Source organism: Balaenoptera acutorostrata, chromosome 20, assembly GCF_949987535.1.
Source record: "Balaenoptera acutorostrata chromosome 20, mBalAcu1.1, whole genome shotgun sequence".
Lineage (NCBI taxonomy): Eukaryota > Metazoa > Chordata > Mammalia > Artiodactyla > Balaenopteridae > Balaenoptera > Balaenoptera acutorostrata.
Window position 1 is genome coordinate 43975184 of NC_080083.1, and position 18437 is coordinate 43993620.

Below are 18437 nucleotides of genomic sequence, written 5' to 3' on the forward strand. Positions count from 1 at the left end.
TCAGGGAAGACAGGAAGGACAGTTCTCCCTCCAGCCCTGGATTTGACAATCCCATCCGCCCCCATCCTGCCTCCAGATGCCCTGCAGTCCCCCGAATCCAGCTGGTCCCACCCCAGCAGGCCTTTCACACGCCCCTTCTACAAACCCCTAGATGCTACCTCCTCTGGGGCGCCCTCCCTAGGGTCCAGCAGTGTGGCTCTCTGTCCTTCAGGGAGGGGACAGCCCTCCCCCATCTCCAGCCAGCGCTTATCACAGTTTTGCAAGCTCTGTTTACATATCTGTTGCCTCCACCAATAGAAGATTTTCGAGAGGGGACAGTGGTGTGTTCACCTCTGTTCCTGACACCCAGTTCAAGGCCTGGCCACACAGGGTCCCAGGTGAATCTTTATTAGACTGAATAGATGGGAAGATGGGTGGTTGGAAGGAAGTTCCGATGGAAAGATGGGCTGAGGGTGGATGGATGCGTGTATAGCTATATGGGTGACCCAGTGCACATCCGGGGGCTGAGTGGCTAAGTGGGCAGGTGGACACGTGGGGGAGAGGAAGGGTGGCTATTTGGGTGGGTGGGCATTTGGGCAGGTCGATTCCAGATGGACGTTTAGGGAGGTGGTTATTGGAGTGGCAGGACATCCTCCAAGGACACGGGGGTAGTGCCCAGGTGGGCAGGGTGCAGACCCTCACCAGGATGTCCAGGCAGGCAGCCTTGAGAAGGGTGATCTGGTCCGCAATGGTGAGGGTGGTGAAGCCGGGAAGCTGCTTGGCGAACTCCACAGTCTTAATGATGCACTTGGTGGAGAGTTCACTGAACTTGTCCCAGAGGTCAATGTCCAGAGAGACACGCTGTTCTGAGCTGTTGTTCTGGGAGGACAGGGGAGAGTGAGGGCCTTCCCCTCGTGGCACCCTTCTCAGCCTGGCTCCACCAGCCCCCGCAGACCTGCCCTCTACTGCCTTCACTTCCTGAGAGCTCCTCAACGGGAGTCGGCGGGGAGGAAGGGGAGGCGGGGGGGAGCGGTGGGGGAGACACGGCGGTGGCCCAGGCAGGGGTGCGGAGGGGCAGGCCTGGCAGAAGGGGTGCCCCCGGGGGGCCATACCGTAGTGTATTTGCCCAGCTGGCAGAGGGCAGGGAAGGTCTCCTGATGCGCTTTGCGCACCTTCTCGATGAGCTCCCCCACCTCCGGCGTCAGCGTGTAGCTCTCAGAGCACTCGGGCTTGGGCGCCTCCTTCTTCTTCTTGTTTCGGTCGTTCCTCACGGCTGTGGAGGGCCCAGGCCGCGCGGTTAGAGGGCAAGTGCGGCCGGCGGTCCGTCCCCAAGCCCGTCCATCCCCAGCCCGAGCTCCTCCCACCAGACCGAGAGCAGCCAGCTGCGAAGGAGGCCATCCAGCGGGGGCGCGCACATGAATGCGTACACACGCGAGCGCACAGGCAGGCCGGATGACAACACACGGTGCCCCCCCCTGCCCCCCGCCATGCCCACCCAGCCCACACACCGAGGCCTGCCCCAGGGCCCCGTGACCACCGCACGCACGCCCGCTCTCCCACGCATCTACTCCAGCTCACACTCCGGGTGCGCACGCGCGGGGGGTCCAGGGCTGAAGGCACGTGTACAGAGTGTCCCACGTCTGTGCTCGGCCTCCCTGCCTCCCGCTCCCCCTGCCTCCAGGGAGGACCGGCTCCTGCCTCCACCATCCCCCAGCCCTCCGGGCAGCCGTCTCCCTGGGGTCCCGGGGACGGGCTCGGAGAGCTCTTTGGGCGGCCAGGCGAAGAGTAGGGCTCCCCAGCCTGAGAGTGGGGGGCCCGGGTGGGAGAATCTCTCGGCCCATTAGCCGGGGGAGCTGACAAATCACCGGGGGCGCTGAGCCACACACACCACTCGGCTTTAAAGAAGCGATGGGGTCGTTACCAGCCGATTATCCCAGACACACAATCACTCACAGGACCAGTGGTGGCGGCTGCTGACGCTGGAGGAAGAGAGGGTGGGGGTGGGGGGCCCAGGGAGGGGCAGCGGGGTGGGGGGGCAGGCATAATTTGGAGATCACTCATGTCGATTCTGCAAATTCAATAAAGTGCAAGGGAGAGAAGGGAGAGGGAGAGAGAGAGTGGGGGGATAATTTGGGAAGAGAAAATTGCAGCTGTGACAAGACGTTTATCATTCGGAAGCTTTAATTCTATTGAAATGGCAGCTGCTCAGCTCCGGGGCACAGAGCAGCCAGAGAGGAGAAGGAGGGAGGGAAAGGGGGAGCTGGTGGTGGAAGGGAGAGGGGGTCCCCACCCTGGTCCTTCTGTGATGAAAAGCTCTGGGAGCGGAAAGTGGCAGAAGCAGAGGGAGGAGGAGGTTCTGGGCCCTGCAGGGAAGGGTCCCAGGCCTGTGGGTCCCAAGTTGTCACCGGCTCTGCAGCGCACAGCAGCCACTTCCTGGGCTCCGGACAATGCAGCCCCTTCCTCCTGAGGCAGGAGGTGGCCGGGTGCTGCAGGATCCCTCTGCTCCTGTCTGGGGCTGCTCGTGTCCCCCCCTCGTCCCCTCCCAGCTTCCTTCTTCCACTGCCCTGCCCACAAAGGGCTACAGGGTCCCGCAGCCCCCTCCCCCACCCCATCCCCCACGGCTCAGGCACCATGGCAACGGCCAAGCAGACAAGGAGGCGTCTGTCAGCGTCATTTATCTCTGACATCATCAATCACCGGTCACCACGGCAACACCCATGATTTCAACACAAGAGGGTCTCCCTGTCCAGCCCTCCCTCTCTCCCTCCATCGGGCCTCAGCTGAGCCCAAACTGGAAGCCCCCGTTCCTCTGGAATCGGAGAAGTCCCAATTCTCTCTTCCAACTCCCGGTCCCAGGTTCCACCAGACAAAGGCTCTAAGATCCCTATGCCTGCAGCACCTCCCCCCCACCCACACACACACAAATACCCAGCAGCACCCCTGTCCTAAGATGCACAATCGGAGGGTCTCAGGGGTACCTCTGAGCCCCACCCCAAAGCCAGCCAGGACCTGGAAGCAAGCCAGCGGGAGCAGACACGTGCATACACGTGAGCGAGCACACACAGCCTGCCTCACTCGAACAGAAAGGGCTGTCCGCACATGGACACACAACTAGTGAGACAGACAGACAGGTCCCTGCAGCTATAGGTGAACCGTCCTCAACCACAAGCCTGTACACCACGTCACGAGCACACCCGTTCACATCCACACACACATCCACATGCCCCTGATCACCCAGCTTTAGGGGCCAGGCACTCGTGCCCTGCCCAATGCATGGCCCCGCCCCGCCCATGGCACTCACACTCCTTGGACATGCCCACTTCGAAGCACTTCTGCAGCCGGCAGTACTGGCAGCGGTTCCGGGTCACCTTATTGATGATGCAGTTCTTGTCCCGATGACACGTGTACACCATGTTCTTCTGGATGCTGCGGCGGAAGAAGCCCTGGGTGTGGAGGGCAGGGAGTCAGGTCAGCCACACCCACAGTAGGAACAGCGCTGGCCTGTGGCCTCAGCCGTGGGGGCAGAGGGCCAGGCGGCTGCTGCCCCCAAGGCTTTGGCCATCAACTACCTGAGTAGACCAGATAAGGCAGAGAGAAGGGTCCGTCTGCAAGGATACCCCGAGAAGAATCCCAGTACCTGCCGCCTCAACACTGCAGGTGGGCAGAGGACTTCCCCCAACCCACATGTATAGACCCAGCTTCCTCTCTCCTGGGGAAAAGGACCTCGGGCTGCTGGTGACTCAAGAAAAGGGGCAGATGGGGCTAGATGAGAGACAGGCAGAGCTCTGGAACCCACAGGCCTGGGCTCAGAGCACAGGAAGAGAAGGCAAGCAGGAGGGGCCACACAGACACACACACAGGCTGGCCAGACAGGTGGAGAGCGCGCTCAGGAGCAAGGCAGCAAAACACACGTTCACACGTGTGATCAGCACAGACTGATCACAGGTAGACCAGGCTGGTCAGGGGCTGCCCACACGGGCTAACAGAGAGACTGACAGACAGGCTAAGGCAGACCAAGAACAACCAGACAGGACAGGCAGACACAGAGTCCAAGGCCTGGTGCTTTGCCCTTGATCTCTGCCCCACACTGAGGGGCAGCCCAGGGCCCCAAGCCTCAAAGCTGTGCAGCTTCTGAGCCCCAATCTGTGGGGAAGAAACGGGTACAGAGGCTCAAGCCCTGGGGAGAGGAGGAGGAGAGGCCATGCCCACAGCTGCTGGGAAGGTGGCAGCCACATCTGCACCCTGGAGCCAAACACGGGCACGTGGAAATCCAGCCAGACTCTGGGAAGCCCACAGCCTGGGCACCTGAAGGAGAGGCCAAGGCAAGGCGCCTGCTCCTAACGGCCTCCTGCCAGGCTGCCGTGGCGAGGTTCAGGCAGGGCCACAGAGGGCAGGCCTCCTGGGTCCCCAGCCAAGAGCCGGTTGGCAGCCAGCTCACCATGGCAACCCGGGCAGCGGTAGCAGAGCGGGTGTACACCCTGCCAGCTGGAGGATGGAGATGATGGGGAAAAGAGCTGAGGCAGGAGGGGGACCTCTGGTTTGGGGGACCCCTGCTCATCTGCGGGGAAGGAGGTTCTGCTGAAGGCTTCCTCCCCTCCAAGGCTGCTGCCACCTCCCGCACAGAAGTAAGATCAGCAGCTTCAGGGACGCCCACCACCACCACCACCACCACCACCGGCACAGTCCCAGCACTCGGCAGTGGGAACACCCCATTTATCTAATCAGGGAGGTCCTTCCCAATGACCCCCTCAACTCACCTTGCAGCCCTCACAAGCGCTGACCCCATAGTGGTAGCCTGAGGATTTGTCTTGACAGACAAAGCAAGGCTTGTAGATGCGGGGGAGAGGGGGGGGTGAGGGGGGGCTGGGCACTATCTCTTCGGAACTGCTGCTCTGGGTCTCAATGGCTAGAGAGACAAGAGGAGAAGGGCGGTTAGAGACCCAGGTCACCATCCTTAATATGGTGCCCACCCTGCCTCCTGATCTCTCCCAGGAGCCTCTCCCAGCCACCCCACTGCTGCCAGGAGTCAAACTCTGGGGCAGGGACACAGTCTCAGGAAACCTGGGACTTCCCAGCCCAACTGGGGAAATGAGGCTGCCGATGAAGCTCCAGCACCCCATCAGTCCTGCCTACTTCCACAGGACCCCACCTTCAAAACCAGAAAGATCAGATAATAAACCATCAGATTTGTACACGGACATGGCTATACTTGGTGGTTGGGCGTAGATGTCAGCCTGGTTCCACAGCCCTGGACCCTGGGCAGCCCAGCCCCAGCTCCCCCAAGTTAGGAAGGAGTTAAGGCCTGATGAGGAGGGAGGGAAGAGGACACAAGCTGGGGACGGAGGAAACTGGGGTCAACAGGATATTCAAAGCCGGCCACTCCCCCACCCCCTCTGCTTCCGCTCCCCCCTCCACCCCCTCTGCCAGCAGCCACAGCCCCTCCTCCACCCAAACAATCCCCTGGCCAGGGACCCAAGGCAGGGTGTGCAGAGTCACAAATGTTGGGGCACAGCAGGCGGGGACTCCCTGAGATAAGCAGGAGGACCCCCTGGAGACAGGGAGAAGAGTCCCTATGGGCCCCGGAAGCCCATTGCTCTGGGTGCCCCCTGTCTGGGGGGAAAAGCATGACAAAGGGGATCTGTTCCCATCAATGCTCTGTCTGTCTGGCCTCCGTATGATACTATGTCCTACGTCCCGGTTACTATTCCCCTCCCCTCCTGTTATTCAGCTCTAAGAGGGCAGCCAGGAGGGTGACCTAGCCAGCAAGGGCAGCATCCCCCTACAAATCCTTCCCAGTGCCTGGCCCCATGCCCATCACCCCGGGCAGAACAGGGCTGGGTTGCGTGGGGGCTGTCTGTGCCCGAAGCCAGGGTAGCTGGGGGTGTACTGTACTGGATGAGAACTGTGACCCAGTCAACCCCAGATTCCCAAGGGGCCACCCAGCACCCTCCTGAAGCTTTGCCAAGTCCACTTGCCCAGGGCCAAGGAGGGGCAAGGATGCCTCCCTGAGTAGATAGATCCCTGCCTCCTCCCACACCCCAGAATCCTGTCTAGTCTCACCCCAAACTCCAGCACACGAGGTTCTGGAATTCAAAGGGGCCCAGAGTTCCTGCCCAAGCACCTCATAGCACCTCATGGCTCATGTGGCCCCGAAGTCCAGGCACAGGCAAAAGAAGCACCTGGATGGGGGCGGGGAGGGGTGGGGGGGCTGGCTAGCTGCATGCTACTACCCTCCCCCTTTACCTGCAAACACAACTAGGGACTGCCAGGCGGTTGATGACAGGGAACCAGGCCAACAACCTTGGCAGGGCTTTCCTGGCTCTTAGCTGGGCCTGGGCACCACTTCCCTGGTCAGCCCGGCTGACCAGCACTCTGTGGCCCCATGTCCCTGTCCCTGCCCAGAGAGCAGCCTGCAGCAAAGGATCAGTGGCTGCCGACACCACACCCCCACCGATCCAGACTCTTCGCTGACCTCCCCCACCCTCTGCTCCTCACCCCAAATCGAACTGTCCTGGCCTGGTTTTCCCCACCTCACTCTCCCAGAGGCCAGACAAGCAAATCAGACAGGCGAGAGGCCTGAGAACAGCTGCTGGGGGGGGTGGGGTTGGGGGGCCTGGGTGAGGCCAGGAGGCAGAGGGGTGAGCGACAAAGGAGCCTTTTGTTGTGCTAACTTTTTCCAAGACGTAAAAGGAGTCACAATAGACAATCCAGACTGGTGGGGGGTGGGGGGGGTGTCAAGGACAAGGGGGTGTGGGGAGGGACCATGGCCTAGAATCCCAGTCAGCGTTCAGACCAGAGAGGAAGGAGGCTCTGACCTCCCTCCCTCCCTCCCCATCCAGTCTTTGCCCTGGGCCCACCTCCCCCAAGGCCCCACCTCTAAAATGGACCAGCGGGGAGGGGGAGAAAGGACAGAGGGAGCTTTGGGGTACGGAGTGGGGTTGAGAGAGGGGAGGGGGCCGTGGGGAGACACGGGACATCCAGATGAGGGACAGGCAGCTTAAGAGCAGGACTGACTGGAGGGGCAAAGGTCTGTAGAAATTTGGAGCTGAAGCAAAGTCCAGAGGCTGTTTATGAAACTGGAAGAATGTGCTTTTCAAATTGCGCTTTTTGGCAGGACGGGGGAGATGACCGAAGGTGAGGGTACACAGTTTGGGCTCAGTGAGGCCTCCCTGCAGCCCACCCCACAGCAGCTGGCTGCCTCTGAGGCTATCACACTGGTCTGCACGCCCCACGCCCAGCACATCCCCACCTGTCACCCAGGTAACAGCTCTGAGGTTTCCCACTGTGCCCTTTGAACCCAGAGCCCCGGCCCAGTCCCCACCTCCCGGGCCACCAGCCAGCAGCCAAGGGGAGCAGGGGCACTCTAGGACGCTCCCAGCCTCTGCAAGAGTCAGGACGCAGCCTTAACTCTGCACACCCAGCGGGGGAAGGACTGCCACGGCCTGGCCCCTTCCCGCTCACCTCCCTCCCCAGAGGCCCCAGCCCACAAATCTCTCCTCTTCCTGCAGAAGGACGAGGCGGGAGAAGCACCACACCTTCTCAGCTCAAAAGTTCCAGCGCCCAGCGAAGGGATGGCACCGGCCCAGGGAGCCAGGCGTCCCCTCCCGCCCGCGCTGCCAGGCTGCCCCTCCCCCGCCCCCCGCTCGGCTCCTGGTGGGCAGAACGCTCCGGAGTCCCCGCGCCCTAGAGCCGCTCGAAGGCCCGCACAAGGGGCCGGTTTCCTGGAGGAGATCAGCAGGAAATCAGCCGGGCCCCCGGCCAGCGGCTCCCCTCCCAATCCTGCTGGCGCCCGCTCCTCCGCAGCTCCGCTGGCAGCCCCCGGGGAGGGGCGGGGAGGGGGCGCACGGCGCTGGGTCCCGCCCTTCCTCCACCCCAGAGGAGGGTGGGGGTGACTCTGGGTGTAGCACGGCGGCGGCGGCGGCGGAAGAAGGCCCCTACCCAGCGGCCGCCGATAAGCATCTCTCCCCCTCCCCCCACTACGGGCATCCACGTGCTTCACATTCTTGGACGTCTGGGAGCGGGCGGAGGCGTGAGCCGCGAGATTGGTGGGGGACAGATGGAGAGCCACATCCTGTGTACCCCTTGTCCTCTGGCGCCCCAAAACGGGGGTTCTGGGGGAGGGAGGCAAGGTCCCCGGGGCCCTGCAGGATCGGGAAGGTCTTCTCCCCCAGCCCACGCGCAGTCTCTTCCCACCTTTGGTGGAGGTGGCAGGAGGGAGTGGAGAACTCGGTGTGAGGGGGCAGGAGGGCTCCTGTCACCAGAGGACCTACACACACCCAGGGGTTCGGTCATGACCCCGTGTAATCTAGACACACTCAAGTCACCACCCCCAGCCTCCAGGCCCTTCCTGTACCCCACCACAACCCTCCCAGCCACTTTCCCGGCCCACTAAGCTTTGGGGGCTAGCCCACTGCCACAGACCCGACACTCCCACCAAGGGAACAGGCCTCTGGCTCCACCCTGCCCCACACACGGTGCGGGGGAACAAGCCTCCACTTCCCCCATCGCCCGCTGCACTCCAGGCTTCCCCCTACCTCGCCTGGCCAGTTTGGGGCCAGAAAGAGCTGAGCTGCCCCCAAGGGCTGGAGCCCAAGGCCTCAGATCCCATCTCCTCCCCAGTCCTCTGGCAAAGGCGGCCAAGGCTGTGGAGGGAGTATGGCAGCCATGCCCCAAGTATCCCACTTAGGAGGGGACACCTTCCTCCAGTTCTGGAAGGATGGGAAGAAGGGTCCCAGTGTGTGTCAACCTCTCGCCTGTCCCTTTTTTCCTAAAGTCCGCCCACGCGCACTCCTCCCTCCCTCCCACGGTCTGCAGCCTGCAGCCTCCCAGGCAATGTGCCCCAGAGGCAAAGGTCAGGGGGCAGGACAGTAAAGGCTGGGGGTGAGGTGGCTCTGAAAGGGGCAGAGATGGGTGTCTGCAGCTCAGGTCTCTCTTCCTAGAGCAAAGGCATTGGGGGTTGCCCTTCAACCTACTGCAATCTGCCAGGCCCCCAGAGACCCACTCTACCCCTCCTCCCTGGCAGGCAGGAGAGAGGCAGCCAGTCCGGGAGGGTGGGAGAAGCCCCCCAGGGAAGAGTTGAGCCCAGAGCAGGGGAGAGTACGGAACCGGAGCCAAGTAACAATAACCCCCTAAGCACTGCTCTCCCCCACCAGGTACACTACCTCACAGCTGGGTATAAACATGCCCAGGTGTGCACCCCAGGCACTCACAGCTCCCGCCAGGGTACAGAGCCCCTCCCTTCCAGGGAAGCCTGAACCCAGCCAGAGGACAGCGAGGAGAGGAGGTGCCAGGACTCCGGGGTTCTCATCAGCGGCCCTCTTAGGAAGGGACAGCCCAGTGCCTGCCCCATCCGCAGGTGAAAACACGGTAACAAAAGGACACGGCTGAGTTGGGAGGGGATGCAGCCCTCATTTCCAGAGTAGCCCCAGACCCACAAAAAAATCAAACTCATCCTCCAGAGAACAAACCGTATTAGGATTATGGGGAGGGGATTCTTCCCACCAGAGTAGCGTCTCCCCTCCATTCCTGGCACAGAAGCTTGTACCAGCCAAGTGTCTAGGGCCAGGACAGCCCTCAGATGGACAGGTGCCCTTCCCCAAGGTGTAAGGGTCAGTTAGGATGGCCGACGGGTATCTGATGGAGTTGCCCCTTCCCGCCACACCCCACTGCCAACACCAAAAACATGGAGCACTCCCCTGACACCCAAGAGCTGGGGGCAGCAGCTGTCGCCCAGGACAGGCTCTCCCCCAGGCTTTGGCAGGGGTGGGATCTGGGGAGGAGGCCCCTCCTCCTAGAAGCAGACAAGCCCACAGATAGGACCTTTACCCCACCCTTCAGGGTGGGAGAAAGGACCACTCAGCTGTGAAGCTATCGGATTGCAAGCAAGAAAAATATAAACTGGGGACAAGGGGCTTCACTTCCCTTGCAAGAAGTGGAAAGAGAGATGAACAAACGTTTCCTGAAAGGAGGAACCCCCAAAGTTCCTCAGTCCAAATACAACAGAAATAGCGCCCAGGGTTACTCGGGGGAGTCCAATTGTCCAACAAGGGTACCCGACTTTCAGCAAGAGAGACAAGTGGAGGGTAGAGACCAGACCCTCACTACGCCCCCAGGCCTGCATCTCCTGGTGGAGCGGAAGCCCTACAGCCCACCCTCACCCCCCAGCTCCCACAATAGGAGGGATAGGCCGGTACCTACAGTGGTTTGAGCCATTCCAAAGCGGAGTCCGGAGCGGGGTGGAGTAGGGACCGGGGGCAGGGAGCCCCTTCTCTGGGAGCAAACAGGCCCGGTTCTGGTTATAAAAATCCACCACCAGGAAGGGATTGGGGGTGGGGGTGAGCCCCCCCACGTCCACACTCTCGTACATCTTCCCCGCGAAGACAAGAGGTCCGGGCGGATAAGTCCTGCGCGCTGCCTCCCTCACTCAGCCGGCGGCGCCATCCGAGAGCTGCTGGGGGCGAGGGGCACGTCCCCCCCGCCCCGACTGGCGACCCGGGCAGGGGGCCGCCCTCTGCCCTTAGTCTCGCGTCCAAGTCGGCCGGCCGCTCTGCGAGTCCCAGGTGAAAAGCAGGGAAGTTGTGTGTACTGGTGGGGGGGTGGGGGGGCGGGGGGGGGTTCTTCGGCTGACCCCGGGAACGCCCAGCCGAGGCCCGGGAACTCGGCGTCTTCACCTCGAGGGGGCTCCCGTCGCGAGTCTCATGGTGTCCGAGGCAGCGTCCCGCGGCTCCCCGAGTGCGCCGGCCGGGGGCGAGATCGGCGCGGGGCGGGGGGTCACCGAGCACTTCCTCCTCCCAGCCGGGGCTCCCGGGCTTCTCCCGGGCGAGGATTCCGGGTGGGGTGGGGACCGCGCGGCTCCGCCTCCGCCTCCACCAGGCACGGGGCGGCCGCCCTGCGCTCGGTCTCTGGCGGTGCGCGCCGCGGGCCCCCAACCCCGGCCTACGCGCCCCCTCCCCTGCAGTCCCACCCCCTTTCCTCCGCCCCGTCCCGTCCAGGCACCGCCCCTGCTTTAACCCTTTCCCGGCGGGTCCGGCTGCAGCGGGCGCCAAGCCGGGAACTGAGAGGGAGAGGCGGGCCATGGAAGGCAAGTGGGGGGGAGCCCGGGCAGGGGGAGGAGAGAAGAGGGGACGGAAGGGGTAAAAGGCTCGAGAGGAGGAGTGCACGGAGTACTGACGAAGCCTGGGTAGCGGGAGAGGAGGGGGCTGCGCTAGGACGGAAGAGGGGCGGGCGTCTCCCCCGTCCCAGTTCCGGCTCCCACCCTCCCCCGTGGTTTGGTCAGTCCCCGGCCCCGCGATGCCGAGGCGAGGGAGGTGGTGGGAGGGAGGTGGTGGGCGGGAGGAGGGGGGTGGTCCCGCTGTCCTCCCCTAACACACACCCCCACCCAGCCCGGGCCTCATTTGCCTAATGCAATGCGGCTGAACTCTCTCTGAACTCGCCTGGCGGCGCCTCACCTCCGGGTGACCCACCCACCGCTGCCCGTGACATCACCCGCTCGCCAGCCCCCTGCCCGGTCGGGCCGCTCCCCCGGAGACGCGGAGAGTGGCGGCAGGAGGCGAAGGTCTGGGGTGCGTGTGGCCAAGTGTTAGCGCCGTGCCGGGTGTCCCGGGTGTGACATTGTGCAGCTCGGGCACCGCGTGGGAATGAGACACCCGGCTTGTGTCATTGTCTGTGACATCATGTGTGACTCGGGCCGCCCGCCCGCCGGAACCCGATGCGGCAGCTCGGGTGCTTTGGCACAAACGCGTGCAGAGGGGGCTCTCCCCGCAACGCCCGGCGTGCTTCAGTCGAGCAAAGCCCCGCCCAGGGTGTCTCCCAGAGGCGGAACCAGCACGGGCCCCCCACCGCACCGTCTAGCCCTGGAGAGAGAAAAGGAGGGGCTGGTGCCTTTCAGCTGACCACTTCCTCCCGGAAGCCCTCGGGATGCCGGTTTCACTGGAAGAAAGACCTGGGTTGGGTAGGTCCAGGAAGGCGGGCGGGGGGGGGGGGGGTAGGGGGGTGAGGGGGCGGGGGGAATGCCCCAGGAGAAGAGAGTATCTTATTGCTCCCTCTGACCCTGCAGCAGAGCTCCCTCATTTGACAGGAATTTACGTGCTTCCCGAGGATAGTCTTCTAAAAGCCAGGTTCCTAACATACGTGGTCATTTAATCCTCACAGCAACTCTTAAGAGATAAGTGGTATTATTCCTATTTTACAAATAAAGAAACTAAGGTCTCAGCAAGGTTAGGTGGGTTGTCCAAGATCACACTGCTATTAAAGAGTAGAGTGAGTATTTGAACTTTCTGCCATCAAAGCCCATATTCCCACCATGCCAGGCTGATTCAAGGAAAACTATTTTCTGAGCACCTCCCAGGTGGATACCCTGGGGAGCCTGCCTTTGCAGACCTTATGGTGCAACAGCCATTTAGCAAATAATCACAAATATATATATTTATGTTTATTACTGCATATTATAAATAATTGCAAACTGAGATAATTGGTATTATGACACAAGTAAGCACATAAAGTATGCTTTGAAGGAGAATTAATGTAGGCACCTAATTTAGGGTTGGAGGGTCAAAGCAGAGACCTAAAGAAAGAGTAGAAGTTTAGAAGTTAGGTAAAGAGTAGGAAGGAGTGGAATCCCAGTAAAAGAGCCTGTGCAAGGGTCCTGGGGTTACAGAAGTTGGTGAGTTCATTCAGGGAACTAACAGAGGACATAACATAAAATTCAAAAGAAAAAGGAGCAGAGGACCAGGCTGGAGAGATGGGCTGAGGCCAGACCAGGTGAGCTTGCTGGATTTTATCTCAAATGCAGGGAGAAACCACAAAAAGGTTCCAAGCAGAGGAGAGGCAAGATCTGATTTATAGTGTTACAAATCAGATTTAACCATGTGAAGCTGTATGAAGAACGGATGGTAGGAGGGCAAGAGAGACCAGTTGGAACAGTCCAGGCAGCACACAATAGTAGCACAGCCCAGGAAACTGGCAGTAGTGATAGAGGAAAGTAATCACTGTGGCTGGGTGGGAGGGTAGGGGGGAGTGTGGGAAAGGAGGTAGCAAAGAGGACTCTTGGTGTGTGGCTTGTGCTACAGCAATGTTTCCAAGAGTGCGAAGTAGAAAAGTCTACTGGGCGGGTGGACAGGTGGGTGTTGGGCTCCAAAGTGAGGTCTCACCTAAGTGAGGTCTGGGCTGCAGGTGGAATGCTGGGGCCTAGGGCACGGGTGCAAGCCTTGGCTGTGGATGAGATTGCTGGGGAGGAGGGCAGACTGCTTCCACGGCCCTTGGCATCTCCTCCCAAACGATGTAGATCCTGGGCACCAGCTATGTGCTAGGCCTTGTGTTCACAGCTTCAAGGTACTAAGGGATCTGGGACTGCCCCTGCCATCAAAGACCTGGTGATCAGGAAAAGATCTCCCAAATGATACAGCTCACTGCAGGTACCAGATGGAGAGGAGTCACTTCATGGTAGAGAGATGAGTGTTGTTAAGAGAAAAAATAAGGACCTGCGGGCCTTCAAAGGAGGGAGCGAGTGAGCAAGGAAGCGGGAACATCTGTGAAGGTTTCTGGGAAGAGGCGGTATTCGAGATGTTCCTTGAAAGATGGATAGGATTTGTGGAGCTGGAGAAGTGGACAAGTCGGGGTGAGATGCCTGTTCTGGGCAACAGCAAGGTCATGGGGCAGGTCAGAGCAGAACACAGTGTCCTGGGGCAATGGGAAAAGAGGGAAAAAGGAAGGTTCTGGCCACCTGGGGGGGGCAGCGGGGGAGGTGGGGAGGACCGAGTGGCAGGCCTGGGGCCCCGTCCTCCTCTGCCGTGTCCCCCACAACTCCTCCAGGACTGTGTGCTTAGCAGGCCCTCAGCAGGTATGGGCGGAACTGAAGTGGCCCCCGCTTGTGCCAGGCAGGGCTCCCTCCAGTTCCCAACCCCATCTGGAGGGGATAACAAACAGGAAATCATGAGGTCCGGGGCCAGACGGACATCGGGTCCCAGTACAGGGTGGCCATCCCCCAAGACAATGCCCGGCTCCACCCACCCCTCGTCATCACTGCTTTTGCAGGGTACTTGAAGCTCGCCCAGGCCCTCACCAGCAAGCAGGTCACCGTGGCCTCATAGCAACTTGCCCAGCAAGCAACGGATTAGGAGTCTTGCTTTAAAGAGGAGGAAACAGACTCAGACTCGAGAGAGGGTGAGTGATCTGCCCAAGGCTGCGCAGGAAGAGCTGTCCTTTAAGACTTCTGCCAAGGGGGCCTTGGTCCGTGGGCTGAGGTTCCCAGCAACTCAGAAGTCAAAATGGGGAGGGGAGGGCCTCTATTTCTGATCGAGTCGGGGCAGAGGGCCTCCAGCCTACCCTGGGAGGTCCAGCTCCATGGGCTGTGCCCCACCATTGAAAACGGAGAGGAGAAGGAAGGCGTTGTAGGCACCGCCCCAAAGTGATTTGGAGAAGGGAAACACTTCCTCTTTCCACAGACACTACCCCTCAAAGGGTAGTCAGGGCCTGCACTGGCTCATCCCCATGGGCACAGGGCCCTTGGCACGGGCGGACACAGTGTCTCAGGTCTTGGCCAGCCTAAGAGGACAGGCTTCCTTCCCTGAGTCCCCTCCCCCTGCCCATGCTGGGATCCTGCCCTGAGGGGGCCTGTGCACTATCAATGCTTGGAGATAAAAGGTGAGGGGGCCGCATTTTCATGCAAAACCCCGTCCAACAGTCTTTTGGCTGACTCTGCATTTTGGACCCTAGGGAGGGCACTGCTAGCAGTCCCCCCTCTCCCTGGGCTGTCCCTCCTATTGTCCAGGGAAAGAGTGGGCAGGAGCGGGGGGGAGGGGGGGAGGGAGGATACAGACTGAAAAGGGGAGTGGCAGAGGAGAGGGAAAGGAGAAGGGCTCACCCCCTCCAGTCTCGCCAGGCTCCTCCAGACCCCAAGGCCGCTCCCCAGTTTCTAGGCACACACAGCAAATGTGTGGATGGAAAGGAAAAGTCTGGACCCGGTCTTTCGGGGCTCCCATCCCCAGCTCCTCTACAGATAGCTTCCAACCTCCCTGCCCCCACTCCACAAATGGAAACAAAATAAGAATAAGAATGGTAGCTTTTACACTCTGTTCCTACAGTGTCTGTCTGGATGGAGATGGAGGCAGGGTGCCCGCTGAGCTCTGCAAACTCCCCGGGCTGCAGTGGGCTGATCTGGGGGCGGGGATGGGTGTGAACAGATTGTATCCGCAGCTTCCAGGACAGGATGGAGATCTGGCCCAGGCCTCTTATCAGTCTTTCCCTCCAGCCTTCAGGATCAAAAACAGAAAAGGGGGCGTGGCTAGGGGGGAGGCCTTCCCCTACGCCCCCTACTGGGTGAAAGCGGAAGGTCCTGAGGCAGAAGCGGGGCTTCAGCCACGGGAGAGGGGGTTTCACCATGGCCCTGATCTCCCCACCCAAGGCTCCTCACACCCAGGAGGGCTCCCCACAGTACCCTCCCGCAGCTGCCTATCTGGATGGTAGAAAACAGCCCAGCTGTAAGGTCACTTAGCTCAGCCACTTAACCACTGGTGCTGTTTCCTCATGTGTAAATGGAGATAATGTCCCTCTCCCAGGATTGTTGGGATTAAGATTTGTAAAACAGAGATAAAGTCCCAGGCACACAGTAGGTGCTCCACAGATGTTAGCCTCCCGTTCTCTCCAGCCCCCACCCAGATAGGGCCACGGTCCCTTTCCACTGTCCTAACACGGGGTACCACATCAAGGAGACAGCATTGATCACATGCAAGGTGAGGAGCAGAGTGCATTACGGCGATGATCTTGCCTAATCTCAGCCCTCTGAGGGAGGTTCTGGTCAGATCCCTGGGTTACAGACGAGGACACATGCCCAGAGAGGTTATCACATCTAGTAAGTGGCAAAGCCAGAACTCGCTACACAGCCTACTCCACTCTCCCCGCCCCCGACCCCGTGGAATTCCCAGGGGGAGCAACAAAAAAGGCAAGTTCGTTTCCTCTCCAGCCTAGACTAGCGATAAGAAATAGAGACCCTTCCCTCCCCAAACACACAACACAATCACAGACGCCTCCCCCTTACACCCTCTGTGCCCTAAGTCACCGCCCCCTCCAGCACACAAACTGACACCCCTCCCTGGCTCTGGGTCTGATTCTCCTCATACACACTCTGACCCTCTCACCCCCTCCCCAACACACACCCAACCTTGACCTCCCCACCCCTAAAACACACCCAACCCTGACCCTCCCCACAAGGCACACTGAATCCCAACCGTCCACAGTAAATACCAGTCCTCAGAGACCACGCCCCAGGGGCTGGTTTAGAGCGGGGATCCTGTCCCATGTCTGGAGCTTCCCACTCCGGCTCCCTGGGAGATGACAGCAGGACAGATACCCACCTGTCCCCAGTGACCTGGAGAACAGTTCTGTCCTTCCACAGGCCACCGGGTCTTTGAAGGGTACACCCAAGGTCCAGCCTCCTCCTGACTTGGGGAGAGGAATGGGAGGTGGAGGGAGGACTATCCAAACACCTTTGTTGGTGGGAAGTGGGAGGAGGGAGCCTCATGTGCCAAGTTGCCTACAGAAAGGGTGGCAGAGGACCAGAGCATATAATCGCTCCTTACAGGAATGGGGGCCACAGATGTCCACCCCTCCTAGGAACTGCCTGACCCCCAGCACCAGCCCCCAGGTGGGGAGAGCGGGGAAGGCGAGGCCGCCTCCATGCCTGAACTTTGATCTGTCATGCTTCGCTACCCAGAGCTGAGAGCCAGGGTCTCCAGGCCCCTCAGCCCTGCTCAAGAAGGAGGGAGATGCCGGGCTCCCTCAGGTTCCTGGCCACACCTCTGGTCCCAGAGAAGGGGAAGGTCAGGGAGAAGCTCAGAGGCTGGGGGCCTGGGTAGGAAGAGAAGTTGTTGTTGTTTACCAGCAAGGGACAGGGCAACCCACAGGCTCACAAAGGGAGGTGGCAGGAAGGGGCATTGCCTCACCCGAAATGTGGGCACCCCACCCTGGGGGAAGAAGGTTACCAGGGTGGGAAGTGGGGTACCCGGAAACCCTCCCCACCCACCTCTAAGAAAGAGGAAGAAGCTTGCAACATTCAAAGAAGGGCAAAACATTTGCTTGTCCGGCACAAGACAGGGCAAGGTCAGGGGTCAGGCCCAGCCCCATCCAACCCTCCGTGAGCCAGGCCCCAGGTGGACAGAGTGTCTGGGGCTCTGTTCCCATCACCTGGGGAAGAGCAAGCTGTCCACCGGCACCAGGCTGAGCACCCTCGATGTCTCCCTCCCTGAAAACCCCACCCTGGCAGGAAGCAGACACTCCAGTTACTGGAGCTGGGATATGAATCCCAGTCCCCATGGACGCAGGCACTACCCCACGCAGACACACCTGCCCCTTCCCCCGCAACCCTGAACCCAGACACTGGCCTCCCCCGTCACCTAGCATAGACTGAAGACCAGGCCAGAATCGGGCTCCCGACTCCGACTCCCAGGTCAAAGTGCTGCCGGCTGCGCACCCGCAAGGGAGGAAACAGAAGGTGGAGGTTTGAGGAGGCAGCATCCGCCTGCCCCCTGCCCCAGGGCACAAAGGGTAGGGACCTAAAGGAGCACAGACTTAGAGCCCCTGCGCCCAGTGGCCGGTGGGGCCCGGGAGGGAGGGGGCCACCGTGCAGCCACAGGAGGTGAGCCAGGAAGCAGCGGTGGCAGTGGGCAGCCGGCCAGTGCGGGCAGTGAGGCGCCCAGCCAGGGCCTGCCCCAGGGACAAAGAGACTCCCTGGCTCCGGGGAGAGGGCGCTGCCCCCACGCTGGGAAGGGGGCACTGACCCAGCCCAGCCGGGCGCACAGGGCAGCGGCGCCAGGCAGCTTGCCAGTGGCCACGGGAGAGGCGGTGGGTGCCCGGGGCAGGGTGTTCAGTACCTGCCCGCCAGGAGAGGTGGGACACGTTTCCCAGGTCAGCAGCTGACCAGCCAGCCCGCCGTCCACGGCCCCCTTCTGCTGCTTCCACCCCCTCCTGCCCCAGGCCAGGCCCCGGCTCCCTCCCCCCGCCAAGCCCTGGCCCGGCGCCCAGCTGGGCCCTGGGGGCCAGAGTTACTGTAAGCGGCCTGGCAGGCCTGAGGCCTGGACTCTGCCAGCTGGCCATAGCTGCCGCCACCTCCCACTACCTGGCTCGGCCAGCCAGGGAAGGTTACCGAGACCCCCACCCAGCCAACAGGCGACCCCTGTGGCAGAAGGCGGAGGCGGAGAGAAAACACAGGCCCTGCCAAGAGCAGGCTGGCGTCCGCAGCCGGAGTCCGGGCTGAGCGCCCCCTCCTGGGACACTGCCCCGACCCGCCAGGCTTCCTGTGGGCCCCTCCCTCTCACCCTGCCCACAAAGGGAAGCACCACCTAGCCTGGCCAAGGCGAGGGCAGGGGAGTCTACGCCTTCAAGCCCCTTCCCCCAGAGGCACTGGATGGGGCGGGGCGGAGGTGGGGCGCTGCTCTCAGTAGAGCTGCCATTTCCACCAAATGTCG

General features: G+C 61.3%; 1 protein-coding gene across 4 annotated transcripts in view; it reads right to left on the reverse strand.

The window, feature by feature from the left end:
• Positions 1–18437, reverse strand: part of RARA (retinoic acid receptor alpha) — a 42796-nt gene that overhangs the window by 3174 nt on the left and 21185 nt on the right. For 3 of the 4 annotated variants that reach the window (XM_007177593.2, XM_007177592.2, XM_057535958.1), the window contains exons 3-6: positions 4737–4885; positions 3281–3422; positions 1092–1252; positions 682–858 (exon numbers count right to left, since the gene is read on the reverse strand). In XM_007177593.2, the coding sequence (XP_007177655.1) occupies positions 682–858; positions 1092–1252; positions 3281–3422; positions 4737–4885 (629 nt within the window). Of the gene's footprint in view, positions 1–681; positions 859–1091; positions 1253–3280; positions 3423–4736; positions 4886–10176; positions 10917–18437 lie in introns of those variants that run through there. The other variant, XM_007177594.2, reaches the window with a different exon arrangement.